Source organism: Callithrix jacchus, chromosome 3 (genome assembly GCF_049354715.1).
Source record: "Callithrix jacchus isolate 240 chromosome 3, calJac240_pri, whole genome shotgun sequence".
NCBI classification, from domain to species: domain Eukaryota; kingdom Metazoa; phylum Chordata; class Mammalia; order Primates; family Cebidae; genus Callithrix; species Callithrix jacchus.
Window position 1 is genome coordinate 109,513,815 of NC_133504.1, and position 25,324 is coordinate 109,539,138.

A 25,324-nucleotide genomic window follows, 5' to 3' on the forward strand; every position below is an offset into this window, starting at 1 on the left:
CTTTTAATTTTCTTAAACACATCAATCTTTTGTTTTAATGTCAATGTCTGTTCACTCCAGTCCAGGTTACTTGTGGGTCGGTTTCCATTTTCTCACTTCTGGAATATCAGGTTCTTTTTTTTGGCATGCCTTGCAATTTAAAAACATTTTTTCATTATTTTTAAACTTACGATTCGTGAATCAGGCAGCCCTCAGAATCACAACAGATTCAGCGAGATTCCCAATGCCTGGCAATTTTTGATTGAAAATTTACATGACACCTTCTTGCAGAGTGGCTTTAACTTTCTTCTAGCAGTCTGAGCAGATTGCCTTGATTGAGCAGAGACTGGTTTTTTAGTTTGCTCACATTCCCAGAGCATAATGCTTCTGGGATCTCTTTCCAGGGCTCCTTTTTGCTAGGCCCTCAACTATAGCAAAATTCTGTCTCCTTAGTGCTGAGAGACTGCTGAAATATTTGCTCAGAAATAGTAGAGGCTTCAGTAAGCAGACGCATTTCTTCTGGCAGCTTCCTTTTGCTTAGTTGTTATGAGCTGTGCCCCAGGTGTGTGCAGTTTTCGTGTGCAAATACCCATCTCAAGAGGAAAGGGCACGCAGAATGCGGAATTTATTTTGGTGCTTCAGTCCCTCCATTCCAGGATTTTGGTTCCTCACATCCCGGCCACTTTGGTTGCTTTTATCAGACAGAACTCTTCAATGGTTTCTTCTTACATTTTTTGTCTACATTTGTTGTTGTGCTTAGAAGGACTGTCTGTTTGGAACAGCTACTTTGTCATAGGCAGAGAAAAAGTTTGTCATGGATTACTTTGACTTTAAAAAATTAAAACTACATTTATTGAAGTTCACATTTCAAACCTGTTTCACAAGCCATTAAGCTCGTCTTAAGGTCTTACTCTAATAAAACTTTTTGAGGTCTTTTGTAATTTGTTGAATGAAATATTTCACATTTTATTTATATATTTAATATTCTTTTTGTTTTAAATTTTTTGCTTAACTTTTGGTTTGATTTACTTAATGATTTTCATACCTAAGTTTAAATCTCCCCTAGAATTTAAGTATGTTTGTTCATTAAGGAAATGATTATGTAATTGTAATCAGTTTTGGAGTTTACCTTCTTTGCTGATTGAAGATACATAACAACCAGCAGTGTAAAATCTGGAGCTATAATTTCAGAGAAATTTCTCCTCAGACTGCTTGGCTAAGCCCCTTTTGATAGTAATGATGCTATCAACTCCCCAGTTAAAAAAAGTAGAGGTTCTTTTTACTTTTCTTTTTTTTTTTCTTGAGATGGAGTCTCGCTCTATCACCCAGGCTGGAGTGCAGTGGTGATCTCTCTTCACTGCAACCTCTGCCCCCGGGTTCAAGCCATCCTCCTACCTCAGCCTCCCCAATAGCTGGGATTACAGGTGCATGCCACCACACTTGGCTAATTTTTGTATTTTTAGTAGAGATGGGGTTTCACCATGTTAACCAGGCTGGTCTTGAAAATAAAATACAGGCCAGGCACAGTGGCTCATGCCTGTAATCCTTGTACATTGTGAGGCTGAGACGAGCAGATTACCTGAGGCTGGGAGTTCGAGACCAGCTTGGCCAACATGGTGAAACCCTATCTCTACTAAAAATACAAAAAAATTAGCTCAGCATGGTGGCACACACCTGTAATCCCAGCTACTCGGGAGGCTGAGGCAGAATTGCTTGAGACCGGGAGGTAGAGATTGCAGTGAGCCAAGATCATGCCACTGCACTCCAGCCTGGCTAACAGAGCAAGACTGTCAAAAAAAAAAAAAAAAAAAATACGGAGGCTCTGATGATGATCATGTAGCCTGTCCCTGCACTTTACTAACATCGTAATATGCTTTTCAACCCAGACAAGTCTAACCCTCACCCAAACTTTTCCAGCTTTATCAGTTTTTAGTAATTTTCATACCCTTCCTATTTACTTCTTAGGGACCCATTTGCTTATTAGGGATATATTCGACATTTAATTGGAGTTTATGCATTCAAAGTTGTGCCTGTCTTCCCATGTAGGTTTTTAGGATGTTCTTATCACAATGGTATAGGCTGTTCATTGGAAATCAAGCTACTTATTGCCGCACATTTGAAAATGGACTGTTTTAAGTGTATTGTTATCTAGTGTTTGCAATCTCATTTATCTGGACTGTCAACTTACGATTGCTTTTCTGTCTACAGAAAGACAAAACGACAAAAACTCTCCAGATGTCTTCCAGTAATGTCGAAGTTTTTATCCCAATGTCACAAGGAAACACCAATGGCTTCCCCTCGACAACTTCCAATGATCTGAAGGCATTTACTGAAGGAGCGGTGTTAAGTTTTCATAACATCTGCTATCGAGTAAAAGTGAAGAATGGCTTTCTACCTGGTCGAAAACCAGTTCAGAAAGAAATACTATCGAATATCAAGTATGTACATGAACTTTTAAAAAGATAGCTTTTTAATTTACCTACAGTGAACCTCACAGGTTTTGCCTATTTCTGAGAAAGTGGCTATGAACATTTTTGTACAAGTCTTTGCACAGATATACAGAAACATGCTTTCATTTGTTTTGGCTAAACTAGGAGTGAAGTGATTGGGTCACATATTAAGTATATGTTGAACTCTCAAAGTAACTGCCAGGCTTTTAAAAAAATGTACCACATGTGGCTGGGTATGGTGGTTCACACCTGTAATCCTAGCACTTTAGGAGGCTGAGGCGGGCAGATCCCAAGATCAGGAGATCCAGACCATCCCGACCAACATGGTGAAACCCTGTCTCTACTAAAAATACAAAAAAATAGCTGGGCGTGGTGGTGCATGCCTGTAATCCCACCTACTTGGGAGGCTGAGGCAGGAGAATCACTTGAATGAGGGAGTCAGAGGTTGTAGTGAGCCAAGATTGTGCCCTGTACTCCAGCCGGGCCACACAGCAAGACTCCGTCTAAACAAAAAAGTACCACATGTAATCAACTTTTGTTTGAGAAACTAAGTCAATGTGTTATTTAGTTTTTCCTGGGTGAGACTCGTGATTTGGTGAAAGAGGCCCGGCTGTATCTGCTTTTTAATCATGGGAATATAATTGTAATCTCTGAGCTTTCATTTCTAATCTGTGAAATGTTTCCTTATGTTCTAGAGGCAAAGAGGCTGAAATGACAGTATAATGTGAAAGTTCTTTGTTTTTCGAATAGACTTGTTTTAAATGAGTGGTCCAATTTTAGTAGTTTATAATCTCTAACAATTTTATTTAATGCTTTCCCTCTAATATACAAACTGGCAGAAAATATTTAAATATAAGACAACTAGAATTTAGCTTAAGTTATGCAGTTAAAGTCCAAAGTGAGGAGAATTTAGGATCCAAATCAGTGCATTTAATTCCTTAAAGCACCTAGTAACTGTAACTTTCATTCTTTTCGTCCAGCATTGAATTTATCATGGGGTGGTGAAGTAGGTGGGGGAACAAGGAGGGAAGTGAGCATTTCTATAGAGGCTACTCCCTTCCAGGTATCTCTGTTATTTCACAGATGTTAGCCATTAGTGTTATTACTATTTTTCTGGGTTCTAGAGAATTGACTCCAATTCTTCACCTCTGTGGTGTGGGGAGTGAATTTGGGTTTGCTCAGATAGCATGGCCTATGTGTTTTGTTTGTGCAGTTAAAGGGGGAAATAATTACTCCTAGACAAAGCAAATGGAGGAGTGGTTATAGACGAGCCCTTTGGCCAGGTGTGGCTACAAACCTTTATGGAATCAGATGTTCTTATGTTTTCTTGATGTTTTGTACAGGACTGTGGTCTTTTCTTTTAATAGCAGCCAATCCTTTTGGAGGGCTAGGAAATGACAAGGTTGGGAGAAAATTTTGGCACTGAGTGAGAGAGAAACATGGGAATCTGAGACTTGTCTGGGCTGATGCCAGGAGCTAGGCAGGATGAGAACTTTCTGTACACAGCATACGCAGCAACACCTGCTGTCATGCCTGCTTTCTTGTTGCATTCTTGTGCAGGTTAAGAAAATCTGAGTAAAAGAGTAAAGGTGATGCAAAGCTTTTATCTTTTACTGTGTGCCAAGATAAATTAAACTTTTCAAAAGCTGACAAGCTTGTCGTGAAGTAATAATCAAGCAAATGTTGGTTACATCAGGTTTTTTTTGCAGAGAGAAGTAGAAGGTAACAAATGACTTGAATTTGTGCTGGTTGGATATGTTGAAAATGCAGGCTGGTCATAGTAGCTCATGCCTCTTATCTTTTTGGGGAGGCCAAGGCAGGAGGATTGCTTCAACTCAGGATTTTGACACAGGCACAGCAAGATAGAGAGACGTTGTCTCCACTAAAAATAAAAAAAAATTAGCCAGGTGTGGTGGTATGCCCCTGTAGTCCCAGCTACTCGGGAGGCTGAGGCAGGAGTATGGCTTGAATCTGGGAGATTGAGGCTGAAGTGGGCTATAATTGTCCCACTGTGCAAATGGGTGGCAAAGTGAGATCCTGTCTCAAAAGAAAAACAAAAGCATACTTTGTGAGGGTACATTTATCTTGCTTATCTTATCTTTTAAAGCTAGTAGATTAGCAACGTGATGCACTAGAAGTCTCATTTGCTCAAGGCTTCACACATTTTTTTTTTATGGTCAAATGGCATTCATTATAGCAATAGATGAGTTCATCCTTACTGCTTGAGTAGAACTGTGTTACTTACTAGGCTCATAAAAATGCAATTCAGTCTTGCAATCCTTTCACGTTTTAGTTGAAAGGACATCAAGGGTTGGTATTTTTGCTTACTCACATTTCCTGTTTAAGTATCCCTGAGAAAGATCATACCTTTTTTGGCTGCAGTATTTCCAGTCTTTCTCCTATCTGCTGACTCCAACTCTCAATACAGTTTCTGGGGGTAGGAGAAGGGCTGCTGCTATCTTACTTTTGATTTGTGTTTGATAGCACCATCACCATTCAAATAGTTAAGTTAACTGCATTCCAAAAACGCCGATGAGAATTTTTCCTCTAGACATTTTGTAATTTCACTTCTAGAACTAAGTCATTATAACCTGTGGGGGCAAGAAGATAAAACAAAATCTGACCATGAGAATTTAAAAAGTTGTGATTCTTCTGCCTTAGGAAAAGTCTTCTCTTATGCTTAGTTTGTCTGAATACCCAGCATTTGAGCTTTCCCTCACCAACACTGAAGATGTCATGGAAGAAAATTATTCATTCCCATAGATATGTGGATGTCCTGTTATCTTCAGAGAAATTCATTAGACTCTTGGAAAATGTTTAATTAATAACATTTTAAATGATTTCAAATTTATGTATTATGTATTTATTTATTTTGAGACAGAGTCTCACTCCTTCGCCAGGCACCAGACTGGAGTGCAGTGGCACGATCTTGGCTCACTGTAATCTCCGCCTCCTGGGTTCAAGCAATTCTCCCGCCTCAGCCTCCCAAGTAGCTGGGACTACAGGCGCGTGCCACCACGTCCAGCTAATTTTTGTATTTTATTAGAGATGGGGTTTCACCATGTTGTCCAGGATGGTCTCCATCTCTTGACCTTGTGATCTGCCCGCCTCAGCCTCCCAAAGTGCTAGGATTACAGGCAGGAGGGTGTAAGAGCAGGAGTCATCCAGTGGGAGATCTATGTCATTGCTTCTAGGCTTTCTCAGTGGAGTGAGACCTAGAGAATATATGTTATGTGTATATGTCTACATACATGTGCATACACATACATGTATAACTTTTTTAAAAACTACCTCCCATGTGTACGCACATACAGATCTGGCTAAAGCAGGTGGGAGAGGAGCCAGAGGAGCAGTGGGTGACCATTCCCGTAGCACCCTGGGAATTTCCATCTCTATCTATCTTTAGCTGTCTTTGTATGTGAATTAAAACCTATGACTTCTCATTAATATCTCCAATTCCAATCTAAACCCTCAAGATTTTGTCTATATTTCCATGTTTGTAAAATTTCAAAAAGTGAAAAATCTAGCTCTAATTGACAAGAGAGGGTGGGGAGATTGTTATATTATAGAATACAGAAATCGGCAAGTACATTAAGAATGTACCTTCAGGATGTGCTTGCTGATTTTCATATTCCATGATATAAGCAATCTCCCCACCCTCCGCTATCTCTTCTCAACTTTTTAAAAAGTGAAAACATTTTTGTCTTTTTAGAAGTAAATTCCCATTTATAAAAATGCAGAAATTTATTTATTCCACAAAGTTTGAATGCCTGCTGGTGCAGGACATTGTGCAAGATGCTAGAGACACAGATAAATCCTCCTTTCAGAGAAGCCTTAAAGCCTAATGGGGGATTCAGAACACACTTTCACTGTGATAAAAGGATTAGAAGACTCAGTGGGAGCCCAGACCCTAAATTGGAGTCAAGACCAAGGGATTGATCCTTGTCCACTAGAAGGTGATATAAGTGACAGGAAATTTGGGGGTAAATTTGATTCCATGTGTTCCAGGTTTATTGTTCAGTGGTCTGTAACCACTGTGCTGTATGTCATGGGCAGGAAGATGTGAGAACTGGTAGGACTGTGGCATGCTGTTCATGTTGACAGATTTTACTGGGTAGTGAGGGACACCAACCTGCACGCAAATGCTGTAAAGCAGTAGTAAATAAGGGTGGGAAATGCAGTTTCAGGGATGATAAAATGGTGGAGGATGGAGTGGGCAGGTCAGTGAAATATAGACCATAGACTAGAACAGGGGTCAGCAGGCTGTTTCCATAAAGGACCAGATAGTATTAATAAATATTTTCAGCTTTATGGGGCCACGCATCTATGTTGCAGCTACTCAGTTCTCATGTAGCATGAAAGCAGCCCTAGGTAATACGTTAGTGAATGAGCATAGCCCTGTTCCAACAATCCTTTGTATAGGAAAAATGCTGGTCCCTGGACTAGAAAGTAAACTCCTCAAGACCTTGGACTTTGTTTTTTGTTTGTTTGTTCTTTGTTTTGTTCTCAACTCTCCCATGCCCTAGAAGAGTATCTTGTATGTACATAGTAAACACTTGATCATTGTGTTGAGTGGATGGAGTTGGAATTAGCCACTGCTCCCAGTGGCAGCTCTTGGCATTTATGACTGGACACTGTTGTTTTCTGTAATGTCACAGTGTCTTGCCAAAGTAGTAAGCCAAGCTCTTTGTCTTAGAACATTCATGTTGAGGTTTTGGTTAATCATTCAGGATCTCTGGGTCTTTCTTTGAGTAGGTATTTTAGAAACCTGGAAAGCTTTTCTGACAATGAAGCCTTAGTGAATAACAAGCTTATGCTAATTTTAGAGGCAGTTAGTAGGAAGCTATTTATAAAGAAGATGCATCAAGAACTATATATAAATGCACCTTGAAAATTTGCCCAATCATTAGTGTGTTGTTTTACACATTAGAGGAGAAAGGCCACCAAAAGAATAAACGATTTTTCTGTTATATCTTGCTCCTGGTTTACCTAATTCCCATTGTCTTTGTCCAGTGTTTCAGTGAGAGATACCCCAGTTAAAGAGCAAAGTGAAAGCTACATTTCACCCTGCTACCTACCAGCCATTGTACAATTGTGACAGTTCAAGGACAACGGGCAATACATGCTCAGGGCGTCTTGGTTTAAGCACTGTGGTGCAGTTGCTTATCACTCATAATTGTATAGGATCATAGGGCTGGCCTCTGTGCTAATCATTATTTGTGAATGAAATAGTTTTTGACTTTGACCTTCCATTTGGAGTAGATATTACTTTCTCTGTAGAATACATTGTAATCTACTTACCAATTCTAAGGAGAGACTGGGCATAGACACTGGCATTTTGAAAAGACCAAGCAAGGCCCCACCCTGAATTCTCCTTTCTTTCTTTTTTTTTTTTTTGAGATGATGTCTCGCTCTGTTGCCCAGGCTGGAGTACAGTGGCGTGATCTTGGCTCACTGCAACCTCCACCTCCTGGGTTCGAGTGATTCTCCTGCCTCAGCCTCCCAAGTAGCTGGGATTACAGGTGCCTGCCACCACACATGGCTAATTTTTGTATTTTTTGTAGAGAATGGGGTTTCACCATCTTGGCCAGGCTATAGGAACTCCTGACCTCAAGTGATTTGTCCACCTTGGCCTCCCAAAGTGCTAGGATTACAAGCATGAGCCACTGCACCTGAGCAAATTATCCTTTCTCCAGTTCCTTCTACTTATCATTCTACTTGCTATCTTTAGGATAAAATCAAACTATTTGCTGTCTTCTTGGGTCTCAGCACAGTCAACATTGCCATACATTTTCCCCCATTGTACTCTATCTGAATATTCACTACCCTCAGACACCCACTTTGTCTGAAACATGCTTTCTGTCTGTACCATATCTTCATATTCTTAAAGGATGCCCTGACAAAAGTGATGCCTCCTGCTTCTAAACTTGGAATTTTTCAGTGTATTTGTCTGACTCTTAACAAGAAAGAAAATGATATCTCTTGAGGGTATATCTTTTTCTTTTCTAAATGGATTAAGACCTTTTTTTGTCTTTGGGTAATTTTTCCCTTTTATCCTGAAGTGATTTTTCCTAGCCTCTGGATTTCTACTTAAATGTTTCTTGGGCTAATTAGATTTTAGCAGTGAGAATACTTCTGTCTGTATTCCACAAATCAACAACTTATTAACTATGTAGAATTTGACTAGGTAGCAAATGAGAGCACTTGAAGAGCCAGTACTGATCATCAAACAGTACTCAGAACACAGCATGTATTTCACACTGTGTTAAGAATAGTAAGAGATGCTTCACAAGAATCGGTTAGTTACTTCAAGGAATGTTGAATGTTCTTTTCCAGAAGATATAAATGGGTTAGAGAATAACTGAAAGGAATTTAGAGAAATCTATGCCATTTTTCTTGTAGGACTTGACCAGTGATTAACATCCGTTGCCTATTACACATCAAATCAACAATCTTTTTTTTTTTTTTTTTTTTTTTTAAGTAGAGACCCTATCTCCCTATGTTGCCTAGGCTGGTCTTGAATTCCTGGCCTCAGGCAGTCCTTCTGCTTTGGTCTTTCAAAGTGCTGGGATTAGAGGCCTGAGCCACTATGCCTGGCATGTTTTTTTTTTTTCTTTAAGAGCTGGTTTGTGCTTGTTTTCTGTTTGTAATTTCATCAACCTTCATTGAGTATATTCAATGCAGACCCTAAATTAACAGAACCTGATTTAAAGTGGAATAGCAAATCAGTCTGTTTTTGTGTTTACAGTGGGATCATGAAACCTGGCCTCAATGCCATCCTGGGACCCACAGGTGGAGGCAAATCTTCGTGAGTATAAGAGAGTATAAGAAAGCTTTTTTTTCTGTGCACTTTTAATGTGCTTTTAAAAGCCCATTAAAGCTCGTACTGTTTTGTATGAGCAGGTTTTTATTGAACATTTGCTGTGCATATCAGGTCTGGTTCTAGGTGCTGTGGATAACTGTATTTGTATGGTTCTGTCCCAAGGATCAGTAGTCTTATTAGGTTAGCTTTACTAATAGGACTTGATAAAGTGATTGACATGTAGCAGTTGACCATGTTATCAGCTAATGGGGAGGAAAAAGAATGGGAGAATATTGAAAGTAGGGAAAGGGAGCAGAAGTTGTAAGTAATGGCATGAGTCTTAGATAAAAGAGCACATTGCCTGTGTTGCTACCTCCAAGGTCAGACAGCTGGAAGGTCTCTTTGGGAGACCAAAGAGCTTGATCTGCCAATGGTGTCTTGCTTTATGTTTTGGGGCTTTATTGTAATGTTCGATGGAAAGAGAAAGTTGAGAATTTTAAAAAATATAATTCTAGTTAAACCATAGAATTTCTTGACCAGTTAATTTTTTTCTTTTTTAATTTGAGTTGGAGTCCTGCTGTATAGCCAGGCTGGAGTGCAGTGGCGTGATCTCAGCTCACTGCAAACTCTGACTCCCTGGTTCAAGTGATTCTCCTGCCTCAGTCTCCCAAGTAGCTGGGATTACAGGCACATGCTACCACACTCAGCTAATTTTTTGTATTTTTAGTAGAGACGGGGTTTCACCATGTTGGCCAGGATGGTCTCCATCTCCTGACCTCAGGTGATTCCCCTGCCTTGGCCTCCCAAAGTGCTGGGATTACAGGTGTGAGCCACTGCGCCTGGCCAACCAGTTAATTTTCTAACTAAAGCAGAATTTCGATTCAAAGTAGCCATGAGATATATCCCTGTGTTGGAGGGAAAAGACCCCACAATGTATATGATATATCCCTGTGTTGGAGAGAAAAAAATCCACAACATGTATATTATCTTATAGATTATTAGACCCACAACATGTATGTCCTCTTATAGGTTATTAGATGTCTTAGCTGCAAGGAAAGATCCAAGTGGATTATCTGGAGATGTTCTGATAAATGGAGCGCTGAGACCTGCCAATTTCAAATGTAATTCAGGTTATGTGGTACAAGTAAGTATTAGTGGGTTTGCATTTTTTGTTTCCTCTGTTTCTATATGGGTAAGAGCTTTGGCTGTTAGTTCAGTGTGCTTCCAATTGATTATGTGACATGATCATTGAACTGACTTTTTTTACAGCAGATTTTCTTAATTTCCCATAGACACTTACGTGAAAAGGCAGGGAGAATCTGGAATATGGCCCTTGTAAGGAAAACCAATTCTAGTTGTTGTATCATTTCTAAAAGATACTACTGTTAGCCTTTTTTGCCTTTCCTTCACCTTTTTTCCCCTAGCTTAGAAAGATATTTTGGCAAATCCTTGTATGAAGCAGTCTGGAAATGTCTGCTGCTAGTTAATATAATTACTATTTGTGTGTACAGATAAGGGGTGAAAATGATTTTATCAGGCTTTGCAGACTTCTATGTAGTTACGGCCATTTGTAGAATTGCAGGTTCATCATTAACTAGAACTTTACCTTTGTTGTGTTATTTTTGTGGATTAAGTTACATATGCTAAACAGTCATGGTCTTAGAAAAGACTCATTATGTCTCATGAAAATGCTATTTGCTTTAAGGATGATGTTGTGATGGGCACTCTGACGGTGAGAGAAAATTTACAGTTCTCAGCAGCTCTTCGGCTTCCAACAACTATGACGAATCATGAAAAAAATGAACGGATTAACAGAGTCATTCAAGAGTTAGGTCTGGATAAAGTGGCAGATTCCAAGGTAATGTGGAAAAAAACTGAAAGCATCATGACCAGCATAAATAGGACCTCCCCTGTGTGGATAAAATGACTCTGATTTAGAAGTTCCTTATAATGTATATGGTCAAAAGTGGTCGCTTTCCAAAACAGTGTGAAAAGCAGCTTGTTACGTAATATGAATGTGGAAATTAACCTGGAAAAAAAATCTCCACAGTGGTTGAATTCTCCACCTGAAGAGAGGCAATGTGGTGTTGTATGTGAAAGTGTTCATCACCTGGCCTTTCCTTATCCTCCTCCCCTACCTCATGGTTTAAGTCACATCCCATTTTGTATCTGTACTGACTTTTCTTCTTCCTCTTTTTCTCTTTCTCTTTTAACTACTCTTCCTCCAAGGGACTTTGTTCGATTGCTTTTGAGGTGTATTTGTGGGATTGATAAGTGATGAGAGTCCAAGGATTCTTGCTCTCTATCAGCAATCCCCAACTTTTTTGGCACCAGGGACCAGTTTAGTGGAAGATAGTTTCTCCACAGACCAGGGTTGGGGTATGGTTTTGGGATAATTCAAGTGCATTACATTTATTGTACACTTTATTTCTATTATTTCATTGTACTATATAATGAAATAATTATACAACTCATCATAATATGTAATCAGTGAGAGCCCCTTGAGCTTGTTTTCCTCCAACTAGATGGCACCATTTGCGGGTGATAGGAAACCACTGACACATCATCAGGCATTAGATTCTCATAAGGAGCATATAACCTAGATTGCCCTGGCCAGAACTTCCAATATGTTGAATAAGAGTGGTGAGAGAGGGCATCCTTGTCTTGTGCCAGTTTTCAAAGGGAATGCTTCCAGCTTTTGCCTATTCAGTGTGATATTGGCTGCTGGTTTGTTATAAGTAGCTCTTATTATTTTGAGATCTGTTCCATCAATACCTAGTTTCTTGAGAGTTTTTACCATGAAAAGGTGTTGAATTTTATTGAAGGCCTTTTCTGTATCTATTGAGATAATCATGTTGTTTTTGTCTTTGGTTCTGTTTATGTGATCGATTATGTTTATTGGTTTGCATATGTTGAACCAGCCTTGCATTCCAGGGATGAAGCTGACTTGATCATGGTGGATAAGTTTTTTGATGTGCTGCTGGATTCTATTTGCCAGTATTTTATTGAGGATTTTTGTATCAATATCCATCAGGGATATTGGCCTGAAATTTTCTTTTTTTGTTATGTCTCTATCAGGTTTTGGTATCAGGATGATGCTGGCTTTATACAATGAGTTAGGGAGGCATCCCTCTTTTTTTGTTGCTTAGAATAGTTTCAGAAGGAATGGTACCAGGTCCTTTTTGTACCTCTGGTAAAATTTGGCTGTGAATCCATCTGGTCCTGAGCTTTTTTTGATTGGTAGGCTATTTATTACTGCCTTCATTTCAGAACTTGTTATTGGTCTATTCAGGGATTTGACTTCTTCTTGGTTTAGTCTTGGGAGGATGTATATGTCCAGGAATTTATCCGTTTCTTCTATATTTTCTAGTTTATTTGTGTAGAGATGTATATAGTATTCTCTGATGGTAGTTTGTATTTCTGTGGGATCAGTGGTGATGTTGTATTTCTGTGGGATCAGTGGTGATATCCCCTTTATCTTTTATATTGTATCTATTTGATTATTCTCTCTTTTCTTATTTATTAGTATAGTTAGTGGTCTATCGATTTTGTTAATCTTTTCAAGAAACCATCTCCTGGATTCATTGATTTTTTTGAAGGGTTTTTTTGTGTCTCTATCACCTTCACTTCGGCTCTGATCTTAGTTATTTCTTGTCTTCTGCTAGCTTTTGAATTTGTTTACTCTTGCTTCTCTAGTTCTTTTAATTGTGTTGTTAGGGTATCAATTTTAAATCTTTCCCGCTTTCTCCTGTAGGCATGTAGTGCTATAAATTTCCCTCTAGACACTGCTTTAGCTGGGTTTCAGAGATTCTGGTACATTGTGTCTTTGTTCTTATTGGTTTCAAAGAACTTATTTATTTCAGTCTTAATTTTATTATTTACCAGGTAGTCATTAGGAGCAGGTTGTTCAGTTTCCATGTAGTTGTGTGGTTTTGAAGTGAGTTTCTTAATCCTTATACTGTGGCTGAGAGACTGTTTGTTATGATTATCATAATTTTGCATTTGTTGAGAAGTGTTTTACTTCCAATTATGTGGTCAATTTAAAAATAAGTGTGATGTGGTGCTGAGAAGAATGTATATTCTGTTGATTTGGGGTGGAGAGTTCTGTATATGTCTATTAGATCCACTTGGTCCAGAGCTGAGTTCAAGTCCTGAATATCTTTGTTAATTTTCTGTATCTTTGATCTGTCTAATATTGACAGTGGGGAATTAAAGTGTCCCACTATTATTGTATGGGAGTCTAGGTCTCCTTGTAGGTCTCTAAGAACTAGTTTTATGAATCTGGGTACTCCTGTATTGGGTGCATATATATTTAGGATAGTTAGTTCTTCTTGTTGCATTGATCTTTTTACCATTATGTAATGCCCTTCTTTGTGTTTTTCGTTCTTTGTTGGTTTAAAGGCTGTTTTATCAGAGACTAGGATTCAAACATCTGTTGTTTTTTTTTTCCTTTTGCTTGGTAAATATTCCTCTATCCCCTTATTTTGAGCCTATGTGTGTTTTTGCACGTGAGATGGTTCTCCTTTATACAGCATACCTATGGGTCTTGACTATCCAATTTGCCATTCTGTGTCTTTTAATCGGGGCATTTAGCCTATTTACATTTAAGGTTAATATTGTTATGTGTGAATTTGATCCTGTCATTATGATGCTAGCTGGTTATTTTTCCCATTAGTTTATGCAGTTTCTTCATAGTGTTGATGGTCTTTATAATTCGGTATGTTTTTGCAGTGGCTGGTACTGATTTTTCCTTTTTATATTTAGTGCTTCTGTCAGGATCTCTTGTAAGGCAGGCCTGGTGGTGACAAAATCTCTCAGCATTTTCTTGTCTGTAAAAGATTTTATTTCTTCTTTGCTTATGAAACTTAGTTTGGCTGGATATGAAATTCTGGGTTGAAAATTTTTTTCCTTGAGAAAGTTGAATATTGGCCCCCACTCTCTTTTGACTTGTAGGGCTTCTGTAGAGAGATCCGTTGTTAGTCTGATAGATTTTCCTTTGTGAGTAACCTGACCTTTCTCTCTGGCTGCCCTTAACATTTTTCCTTCATTTCAACCTTGACTAATCTGATTATATGTCTTGGGGTTGCTCTTCTTAAGGAGTATTTTTGTGGTATGCTCTGTATTTCCTGAATTCGAATGCTGGCCTGTCTTGCTAGGTTGGGGAAATTCTCCTGGATAATATCCTGAAGAGTGTTTTCCAACTTGGTTGCATTCTCCTCATCACTTGCAGGTACACCAATCAAATGTAGGTTTAGTCTTTTAACATAGTCCCATATTTCTTGGAGGCTTTGTTTGTTTCTTTTCATTCTTTTTTTCTAATCTTCTCTTCATGCTTCATTTCATTAAGTTGATCTTCAATCTCTGATATTCTTTCTTTTGCTTGATCAGTTGCACTATTGATACTTGTGTATGCTTCACAACGTTCTCATGCTGTGTGTTTCACCTTCATTAGCTTATTTATGTTCTTCTCTAAACTGGTTATTCTAGTTAGCAATTACTCTAACTGATTTTCAACGTCCTTAGCTTCCTTGCATTGGGTTACATTCTTGTTTAGTTCAGAGGAGTTTGTTATTACCCACCTTCTGAAGCCTACTTCTGTCAGTTTGTCAAACTCATTCTCCTTCCAGTTTTGTCCCCTTGCTGGGGAGGAGTTGTGATCCTTTGGAGGAGGAGTAGAGAAGTTCTTGTTTTTGGAATTTTCAGCCTTTTAATGCTGGTTATTCCTCATCTTTTTGGATTTATCTACCTTTGGTCTTGGATGTTTGTGACTTTCGAATGGGGTTTCTGTCTGTGGGTGTCTTTTTGTTGATTTTGATGCTATTCCTTTCTGTTTGTTAGTTTTCCTTTTAATAGGCCCCTCTACTACAGGTCTGTGGAGTTTGTTGGAGGTCCACTCCAGACCCTGTTTGCCTGGGTATCACCAGCAGAGGCTGCAGAACACCAAAGATTGCTGCCTGTTTCTTCTTCTGGAAGCTTTGTCCCAGATGGGCACTCACCAGATGCTAGCCAGAGCTCTCCTGTATGAGATGTCTGTAGACTCCTCCAGGGAGGTGTCTCCCAGTCAGGAGGCATGGTGGCCAGGGATCTACTTGAGGAGGCAGTCTGTCCCCTATCAGAGCTTGAGTATTGTGCTGGGAGATCCACTGCTCTCTTCAGAGCCAGCAGGCAGGAACATTTAAATCTGCTGAAGCCGTGCTCCCAGCCACCCCTTCCCCCAAGTGCTTTGTCCCAGGGATAAGGGAGTTTTATCTATAAGCTCCTGATTGGGGCTGCTGCCTTTCTTTCAGAGATGCCCTGCCCAGAGAGAAGGAATCTAGAGAGGCAGTCTGGCTATAGCAGCTTTGCTGAGCTGTGGTGGGCTCTGCCCAGTTTGAACTTCCTGGTGGCTTTACACAGTAAAAAACTGCCTACTCAAGCCTCAGTCATGGGGTGAGGGACTGGGGTGGATACCCAGTCCCCCACCAAGCTTGAGCATCCCAGGTCAACTTCAGACTGCTGTGCTGGCAGAGACAATTTCAAGCCAGTGGATCTTAGCTTGTTGGGCTCCATGGGAATGGGATCCTCTGAGCTAGGCTAGACCACTTTGTTCCCTGGCTTCAGCCCCCTTTCCAGGGGAGTGAGTAGTTCTGTCTCACTGATGTTCCAGGTGCCACTGGGGTATGAAAAATACTGCCACAGCTAGCTTGGTGTCTGCCCAAACAGCTGCCTGGTTTTATGCTTGAAACCCAGGGCTCTGGTAGTGTAGGTACCCGAGGGAATCTCCTGGTCTGTGGGTTGTGAAGACCATGCGGAGAGTATAGTATCTGGGCCGGAATGCATTATTTGTCATGGCACGGTTCCTCACAGCTTCCCTTGGCTAGGGAAGGGAGTTCCCCCACCCCTTGTGCTTCCCAGGTGAGGCAACACCCCACCCAAGCAGGTGCTTTATATCAGGCTACTGACCAGCTCTGACCTGAGCCTGAGTTTACTCATCTGATAAAAGAGAAATCTACTTTTTCTTCCAGGTATCCACTTATTTGCTGCTCAGAGTAAATGAGCTTAATGAGATAAAGTGTTTCTTACAGGCCTGGCACATGTTAGGAGCTCACCAAACTATAGTGACTACTTGTTATCATTGATAATGATAATATTTGTGATTTAGGTTGGAACTCAGTTTATCCGTGGTGTGTCTGGAGGAGAAAGAAAAAGGACTAGTATTGGAATGGAGCTTATTACTGATCCTTCCATCTTGTTCTTGGATGAGCCCACAACCGGCTTAGACTCGAGCACAGCAAATGCTGTCCTTTTGCTCCTGAAAAGGTAAGTATGAGAATATTATTCTTAATATCTCATCACTACTATATCCCAGGTATTTCTTGGTGCAGTGGATTCAGAAAAGATCAAAACAATTTTTTCCTCTTCTGTTGGAGGCAAAGTCAGTTAACAAATGAAAAGTGTTATCAAGAAAATGAAAGCAGGTAAGAGTGTAGGGCAGGATGGCGGTGGTGAGGATGGGGGTGCTGGGCCTGTTTTGCCACTGCCTCTTTAGCTTCTTTACTCAACACCAACAAACACACACACGCACACACACACACACACACACACACATTTTTTTCTCTCTTTCTTCTCTGTAACACTGAACATGTTGTATTTTTCAGAGTAGATCTTTTTGTTTCACACTTTGTTCATCTTATTTTTCCACGTTGAGTGCTTTGTTTTTTCTTCTTAGCTTACTCCTGTTGGACCTTTTTAACTCTACTTATATAATCTTCAGACTGGGTTGTGAGTCTCCTATTTTGCTGACAAGGAATCCTTAGCTTCTCCTGTTTCATATTGTACGAAATTGTTGATCTGCTAGCCTGATCTGATCTGTGAGGCGGAATGTTCTTATATACACTGCTAGTGTACAGTCGGTTCTTAGAAAATGTTAAAATTGAAGTGACTCTTCTAGGCCAGGTGTGGTGGCTCATGCCTGTAATCCCAGCACTTTGGGAGGCCAAGATGGGTGGATCATGAGGTCAAGAGATTGAGACCATCCCGGCCAACATGGCAAAACTCTGTCTCTACTAAAAATATAAAAATTTGCTGGGTGTGGTGGTTCACGCCTCACATACAAGTTATGCTGATGCAAGAGGTGGGTTCCCAGGGCCTTGGGCAGCTCCAGCCTTGTGGCTCTGTGGGGTACAACACCTTTCCTGGCTGCTTTTACAGGCTGGCACTGAGTGTGTGTGGCTTTTTCAGGTGCACAGTACAAGCTGTTGGTGGATCTACCATTCTGGGGTCTGAAGGATGGTGGCCCTCTTCTTACCACTCCACTAGGCAGTGCCCCAGTAGGGACCCTGTGTGGGGGTTCCCACCCCACATTTACCATCTGCACTGCCCTAGCAGAGATTCTCCATGAGGGCTCCATACCTGAAATAGACTTCTGCCTGGAGATCCAGGCATTTCTATACATCCTCTGAAATCTAAGCGAAGGGCAGGCCTAATACCACATGGAAGCTTCCAAGGCTTGGGGCTTGTACCCTCTGAAGCAATGGCCTAAACTCTCTGTTGGTCCCCTTTAACCGTGGCTGGGGCATTGGGCACCAAGTCCTGAGACTGCACAAAGCAGCAAGACCCTGGGCCTGGCCCAGGAAACCATTTTTTTCCTCCTAGGCCTCTGGGCCTGTGATGGGAGTGGCTGCTCTGAAGAAAGACCTCTGTCATGCTTTGGAGACATTTTCCCTGTTGTCTTGGTGATTAACATTTGGCTCCCTATTACTTATGCAAATTTCTGTAGCAGGCTTGAATTTCTCCTCAGAAAATGGGTTTTTCTTTTTTATTGCATCATAAGGTTGTAAGTTTTCTGAACTTTTTTGCTCTGCTTCCTTTTTAAACATAAGTTACAATTTCAAACCATTTCTTTGTGAATGAATAAAACTGAATACTTTAAACAGCACCCAACTCACATCTTGAATGCTTTGTTGCTTAGAAATTTCTTCTGCCAGATGCCCTAAATCATTTCTCTGAAGTTCTTAGTTCCACAAATCTCTAGGGCAGGGGCAAAATGCCACCAGTCTCTTTGCTAAAACATAGCAAGAGTCACCTTGATTCCAGTTCCCAAGAAGTGCTTCATCTCCATCTGCGACCACCTCAACATGGACTTCATTGTCCATATCACTATCAACATTTTGGTCAAAGCCATTCAATAAGTCTCTAGGAAGTTCCAGACTTTCCCACATATTCCTATCTTCTTTTGAGCCCTCTAAACTGTTCCAACCTCTTCCTGTTACCCAGTTTCAAAGTGGCTTCCAGATTTTTGGGTATCTTACAGCAACAGTGCCAATTTACTGTATTAGTCTATTCTCACACTGCTAATAAAGACATACCTGACACTGGGTTATTTATAAGGAAAGAGGTTTCATGGACTCACAGTTCCACATGACTGAGGAGACCTCACAATTATGGTGGAAGGCAAACAAGAAGCAAAGCCATGTTGTACATGGCAGCAGGCAGGAGAGCTTCTTCAGGGGAATTCCGATTTATAAAACTATCAGATCTAGTGAGACTTTTTCAATACCAGCAAACAGTATGTGGAACTGTCCCCATGATTCAATTATCTCCACCTGGCCCCACCCATGACATGTGGGAATTATTACAATTGAAGGTGAGATTTAGGTGGGCACACAGCCAAACCATATCAACCTGTAAGTCATAACTCCTGTGAAAAGGTACTTCAGCACTATTTTGGCCATGAAATTAGACCAGAGATTAAATCCCAGCCTTGCTCCTTACTAAGGGTGATCCCTAGGCCAGTTGCTTGATCCTTTAAGACATATTTGTAAAATGAGGGTAATAATAATATTGGAACTGCCTCACAACAATATTGTGAAAATTGAAATGAAGTTATCCCTAAAGTGTTTTTCAAAGACATAGTAAGTACTTAGTAATGTTAATTGCAATATTAGAGCAGAAGAGTTGAAATCAATTTCTAAATAGCCAGAATACCTAAATGATAAGTCAGAATGGGATCAATGACCATTGTTTTAACATGTACTCCATAATTAGTTTTCAAACTTGAACATACTTACAGATTATCTGGGTTGCTTCTTAAAAATGTGGATTCCTGGCTGGGTGTGGTGGCTCATACCTGTAATCCCAGCCCTTTGGGAGGCCAAGGCGGGCAGATCACAAGGTTTCAGGAGATTGAGACCATGCTGGCAACATGGTGAAACCCTATCTCTACTAAAAATACAAAAAATTAGGTGGGCATGATGGCATGTGCCTATAGTCACAGCTACTTGGGAGGCTGAGGCAGGAGAATTGCTTGAACTCAGGAGGTAGATGTTGCAGTGAGCCAATATTGTGCCACTGCACTTCAGCCTGGGCAACAGAGTGAGACTCTGTATCTCAAAAAAAGAGAATATGGATTTCCTAGACTCACTCCCAGAGATTCTAATTCAACGTCTGGGAAGACCGTTGTGGAATCTGCATTATTAATAACCATTCTAGTTGATTCTAGATTGTCAGTGCAACACACTTTGAAAATTCCTCTTCTGTTTTAATAAAATGAATTTAGGTTTCCTAACTATAGGTAAATAATATGAGACGAAAAGTTAGTAAGAGAAAGTCAAGTTAAACTTGGAGCAAACAATCTAAAGGCAGGAATAGAATATTTTACCAAGAAGTACAAGTTTCAGATATTTAATGACTCATTATTGTCTCACTTTTAACTTAGGATGTCTAAGCAGGGACGAACAATCATCTTCTCCATTCATCAGCCTCGATATTCCATCTTCAAGTTGTTTGATAGCCTCACCTTATTGGCCTCAGGAAGACTTATGTTCCATGGGCCTGCTCAGGAGGCCTTGGGATACTTTGAATCAGCTGGTATGGTTGATGTTTTCATGCTGTAAGACCCTCCATTAATAGAATCCTGAAGGAGAGCAAAGGGGGTCTGCAGGAGTGCTGTTTGGTCTTTGGGTAGACATACCATGAGAATCTATAACTTCCAAATGTACCTGTTCCAACTGGCGCTAGTATTTTTCTTCATTGTGTAGCACCAGCTTGTTATTTAGGTCTCTTTTTTGTCTTGAGTATGCGTGCAGGTGTGTATGAGTATTTCTACTGGGCCTATATTCTGCTTCCTAGTTATAGTGACCATTTCTTAAAAGCTCAGGAATTAATATGTTGGCCTTATAACCAGTTATTCTGTCACTTGTACATTTTTTGAAAAGACCTAATATGATTGTCTTCTTGACTATACAGCAGATGAGGCCTTATAATTTTTCTCCTTGCACATGACGTTGGTTTGCCTTGATGAGTACCCATGGAGATGCTACTTAATTTTATATTTTAAGGTTTATTATTATTATTATTATTGAGACAGGATGTCACTTTGTCACCCAGCCTGGAGTACAGTGGCCCAGTCTTGACTCACTGCAGGCTTAACCCCCAGGGCTCAAGCCATCCTCCCACCTCAGCCCCCCAAGCACCTGGGACTACAGGCACACACTGCCATACCCAGCTAATTTTTGTATTTTTTTAGAGATGAGGTCTTGCCATGTTGTCCAGGCTGGTTTCAAACTCCTAAGCTAAAGCAGTCTTCCCCGGCCTCCCAAAGTGCTGGGATTACAGGTGTGAGCCACCATGCCTGGAAGACACTATTTAATTTTCTGGCAACAATAGATTGCAGGTTTAGCCCTTGAGTGGGTATGAGGTGGCTTATCGGTCAGTAGGGTGGTCAGTCCTAAATCTGACTTACATGGGCCAAAATTTCTGGCAAATCTGGGCTGCATGTTCTTTTTATTTCAAATTGAAATGTGTGATTTTTAAAATTTCAGTTAGAAATTTTAAATGGCTTATGTGGTCTGCCTAATTTTAATAGCTTGTGTGGTCTGCCTCATTTTAGAGATATTTGGATATGATTATAAAGGATTCCCTATGATCCTAAATACAATCTTAGATATTCATTGGCCATGTTTCTGAATTAGTTTTTAATAAAGGGGAAGAACTAAGAGTCAGACTTCAGGTCATGCTGAGTTCAGATAATCTCATCATCTGAAGCTGGTTGGTTCAGGTGTGCCGTGCTGGCCGTGTTCTATTGAGAATACTCCTTGCAGGGAATTTGTTCTCTGTTTGGAGTTATAGCAGCACAGCAATTAATTTGGACTTCTGAATTAATTAATTAATTAACTAATTAATTTATTTTTGAGACAGGGTCTCACTCTGTCGCCCAGGCTGAAATGCAGTGGTGCTTTCTCAGCTCACTGCAACCTCCACCTCCCAGGTTCAAGTGATTCTTGTGCCTCAGCCTCTCTAGTAGCTGGGATTGTAGTCACAGGCCAATGCACCTGGCTAATTTGGGGTTTTTAATAAAGATGGGGTTTTGCCATGTTGGCCAAGCTGGTCTTGACCTCCTGGGCTCAAGTGATTTGCTGGCTTTGGCCTTCCGATGTGCTGGGATTACAGGTGTGAGCCACTTTACTGCACCTGGCCCTGGACCTCTGAATTTAGTATGTGGGGAAGCAATCATTGCTAATGTGGATTCCATCATTCTGGCATTCCGTAGGTGAACTCAGACAGCAGAACACACCTGGGTTTTTGGTATTTTTTTCTTGGGCCTGTATTTAGATTTTTGTGGAAGTACTGTTAAGCACCAGAGCATACCGATAGCTATTTCAGGTCTCATGAATTATGGTAGATAAGGACCAAGCACTAATGTAAAATGTTCTGCAAATCCAAGGTTGGCTTGGAGTGTTTTCTTTTCTTTTGGCCAGGAGACAAAAAAATTGTTGAAATATTGTGAGATAGGCTAGGCACAGTGTGGCTCATGCTTGTAATCCCAGCACTTTGGGAGGCCGAGACTGATGGATGACGAGGCCAGGAGTCCGAGACCAGCCTAGCCTACATGGTGAAAACCTGTCTCTACTAAAAATACAAAAATTAGCTGGGCATGGTGGTGCATAGTTGTAATCCCAGCTACTTGGGAGACTGAGGCAGGAAAATCACTTGAACTCGGGAGGCAGAGGTTGCAGTGAGCCAAGATAGTGCTGCTGCACTCCAGCCTGGGTGACAGAGGGAGACCCTGTCTCAAAAAAAAAAAAAAAATTGTGTGATTGAATATATAAAAAGAAAGGGTAAAATTGGTGTGGGGGGAAGAGAGAAATAAGGTTAGGGGGAAGTCGTTAGAGTCTGTCTTCTCTAGCCTCACCTCCCTCACCCTCTGAAAGTGAGCCCTCTTTGTTTTCCAAGACCATCAAGTTTGTGTTTTTGGGCTCCCTTCTTTCATAGGTTATCACTGTGAGGCCTATAATAACCCTGCAGACTTCTTCTTGGATGTCATTAATGGAGATTCCACTGCTGTGGTATTAAACAGAGAAGAAGACTTCAAAGGTATATGAATCTGTTATAGTCCCAGATTTTTGTCTAATTGAATTGGCTGAAGTTTAGCAATGTGGTGGCTAATTAAAATGCAGCCTTGTGAATTTCTGTTAATGCAGTCTTCTGATACCAGTCAACAGAAATATTTTGTTGTGTGTGAGTGCTGTTGGTGTTTTGATTTAATTTATAAATGAGAATTTATATGGTGGTGTCAGTTCTAAGAGGAGTTACTGTTTTAAAAAATGCTTATTGTTTATATAGTGTTTTTAAAATAAGAAACTTGGCAATGTATACATTTGCATATAGTAGGAAGCAACGACCAGATTTTTTTGTTGTTGCTTTTTTGAGACAGAGTCTAGCTCTTGTCACCCAGGCTGGAGTACAATGGCACAGTCTCAGCTCACTGCAACCTCTGCCTCCTGGAGTATGATTCTCCTGCCTCAGCCTCCCGAGTAACTAGAATTACAGGCCTGCACCACCACACCCAGTTAATTTTTGTATATTCACTAGAGACAGGGTTTCACCATGTTGGCCAGACTGGTCTTGAACTCCTGACCTCAAGTGATCCTCCCTCCTCAGCCTTCCAAAGTACTAGGATTACAGGCATGAGCCACCGCACCTGGCCACAACCATAATTTTATTTTAAGAATTAGAACTATATGATAAGAAGTCTATTTTAAAATAATTAAGGTCAAATAGGAAAACGTCAGTGGGTTTGCTGTATTGATAAGACTGTGGCAGTAGACAGGCTTGTGTACTGCTCTTTTTTTTCTTTTTCTCTTTTTAAATTTATTTTTAATTTATTACTTTATTTTTACAGAGACAGAGTCTCGTTTTGTTGCTCAGGCTGGTCTTGAATTCCTGGCCTCATGTGATCCCCTGCCTCTGCTTTCCAAAATACTGGGATTACAGGAGTGATACACTGTGCCTGGCCTGTTATATTTTTCTAATGACAGAGCTAATAATTTTTTATTTCTATTTTTTCTTTCTAAAGCTTTAGAATGAAGGTGTTAGGGAAGAATCCAAGAAAAGGGTCACAGAAAAATGGGCTAAATTAGTTGTTATCTTGTTCATCTTTCCTTTTTATCCATTGATTGCAAAGCCACGGAGATCACAGAGCCTTCCAAACAGGATAAGCCACTCATAGAAAAATTAGCCGAGATTTATGTCGACTCCTCCTTCTACAAAGAGACAAAAGCTGAATTAGATCAACTCTCAAGGGGTGAGAAGAAGAAGAAGACCACAGCCTTCAAGGAGGTCACCTATACCACCTCCTTCTGTCATCAACTCAGATGGGTTTCCAAGCGTTCATTCAAAAATTTGCTGGGTAATCCCCAGGCCTCTATAGCTCAGGTAAACAGCAGATTCTTTTGAAATAGTCAAATGGGAACAACATGATTCTGTTATCATCTGCTTCAGGATATGCTTATCTTCAACCCACCCTTGCAGTTGTTTGTTATCTTCACAAATAACTAGAAACAGCAGAGCAAATATATAGAAACAGTCAGCAGAACAATGAAGCACAATCAAGTTTTACTTTTGGAAAGCTGCTTTTTCTTTGAAACAGAGTCCCACTCTTTTGCCCAGACTAGAGTGCAGTGGCATGAACTCAGCTCACTCCAGCCCTGACCTCCCTGGGCTCAAGTCATCCTCCCACCTTAGCTTCCTGAATAGCTGGGAATACAGGCATGTCCCACCTTGCCCAGCTAATTTTTGTGTTTTGTGTAGAGACAGGGTTTCACCTTGTTGCCCAGGCTGGTTGGTCTTGAACTCTGGGCTCAAGTTATTCTCCTGCCTCAGTCTCCTTAAGTGCTAGGATTACAGGAGTGAGCCACCATACCCCGCCAGCTTGTTTTTAGTGGTTTCTTAGACCACCTAACTCAGAATTTTTGTTGATTTAGACAAGCTATAATGAATAATCTTATGAGAAAAATATTTTTATTTGGAAAACATGAAGGAAATGTCAGCTATGTTTGGGGTTTTCTGGTAGCTGTTCACTTTCGTTCACTGATTCATTCAACACGTTCTCGTGGGGCATGTGCTGTACTTTAGGGATGTGAATACAGTAGTGAACAAAAGGGGCAAAAATAAAACTCTGCTAATGGAGCTAATTTTCTGCTAAGGACAGGTATGATAAATAATAAAGAAATTGAATATATAGCATGTTAGATAGTAGAGGAACAATGGGGAAAGTTTAAGCAGAGAAGGGGCAGAGAAAGGGGAGGAACAGAGAGAAGTAAGGAGAAGGTTGATTTGCAGTTGGAATCAGGTGGTCAGGGAAACCTTCACCTACTGTTGCTGAATACTCCTAAGAGAGCATGGGCTGGACTCTCCAAGGAAGAGCTCCTGTGCAAAGTGCGATTCCTTATCATTGACCTTGACCTTCCTTAACAGGTGATACAAAGGTAGTAACCAAATTTGAGTTCCCAAAAGATTAACGTTCTGTTAATCAAAATGAGATAATGTTTCTTTATTCTTTGGTTGACTCTGTGGTAGTTGGTGATTATTACTCCTTATGGTTTTTGTTATTCTTTAATTTTTTTTTTTTTTTTTTTAGAGACAGGGTCTTATTCTCTTGCTCCTGTTGGAGTGCCATGGTGTAATCATAGCTCACTGCATCCTCGAACTGTTGGCTCAAGCAATCTTCACACTTCAGCTTCGTTAGTAGCTGGGACTACAGGTGTGCACCACAACACCTGGCTGATTTTTAAATGTTTTGTAGAGACAGGGTCTTACTATGTTGTCCAGGCTG

General features: G+C 40.4%; 1 protein-coding gene across 4 annotated transcripts in view; it reads left to right on the plus strand.

Annotated features, from left to right (window-relative positions):
• Positions 1–25,324, plus strand: part of ABCG2 (ATP binding cassette subfamily G member 2 (JR blood group)) — a 130,576-nt gene that overhangs the window by 87,266 nt on the left and 17,986 nt on the right. For all 4 annotated transcript variants that reach the window (XM_078366867.1, XM_054253161.2, XM_035293338.3 and 1 more), the window contains 8 exons: positions 2,188–2,417; positions 9,178–9,237; positions 10,261–10,375; positions 10,937–11,089; positions 16,373–16,530; positions 19,928–20,079; positions 22,483–22,584; positions 23,675–23,925. In XM_078366867.1, the coding sequence (XP_078222993.1) occupies positions 2,215–2,417; positions 9,178–9,237; positions 10,261–10,375; positions 10,937–11,089; positions 16,373–16,530; positions 19,928–20,079; positions 22,483–22,584; positions 23,675–23,925 (1,194 nt within the window). In that variant the 5' untranslated portion in view covers positions 2,188–2,214. The remainder of the gene's footprint in view (positions 1–2,187; positions 2,418–9,177; positions 9,238–10,260; positions 10,376–10,936; positions 11,090–16,372; positions 16,531–19,927; positions 20,080–22,482; positions 22,585–23,674; positions 23,926–25,324) is intronic.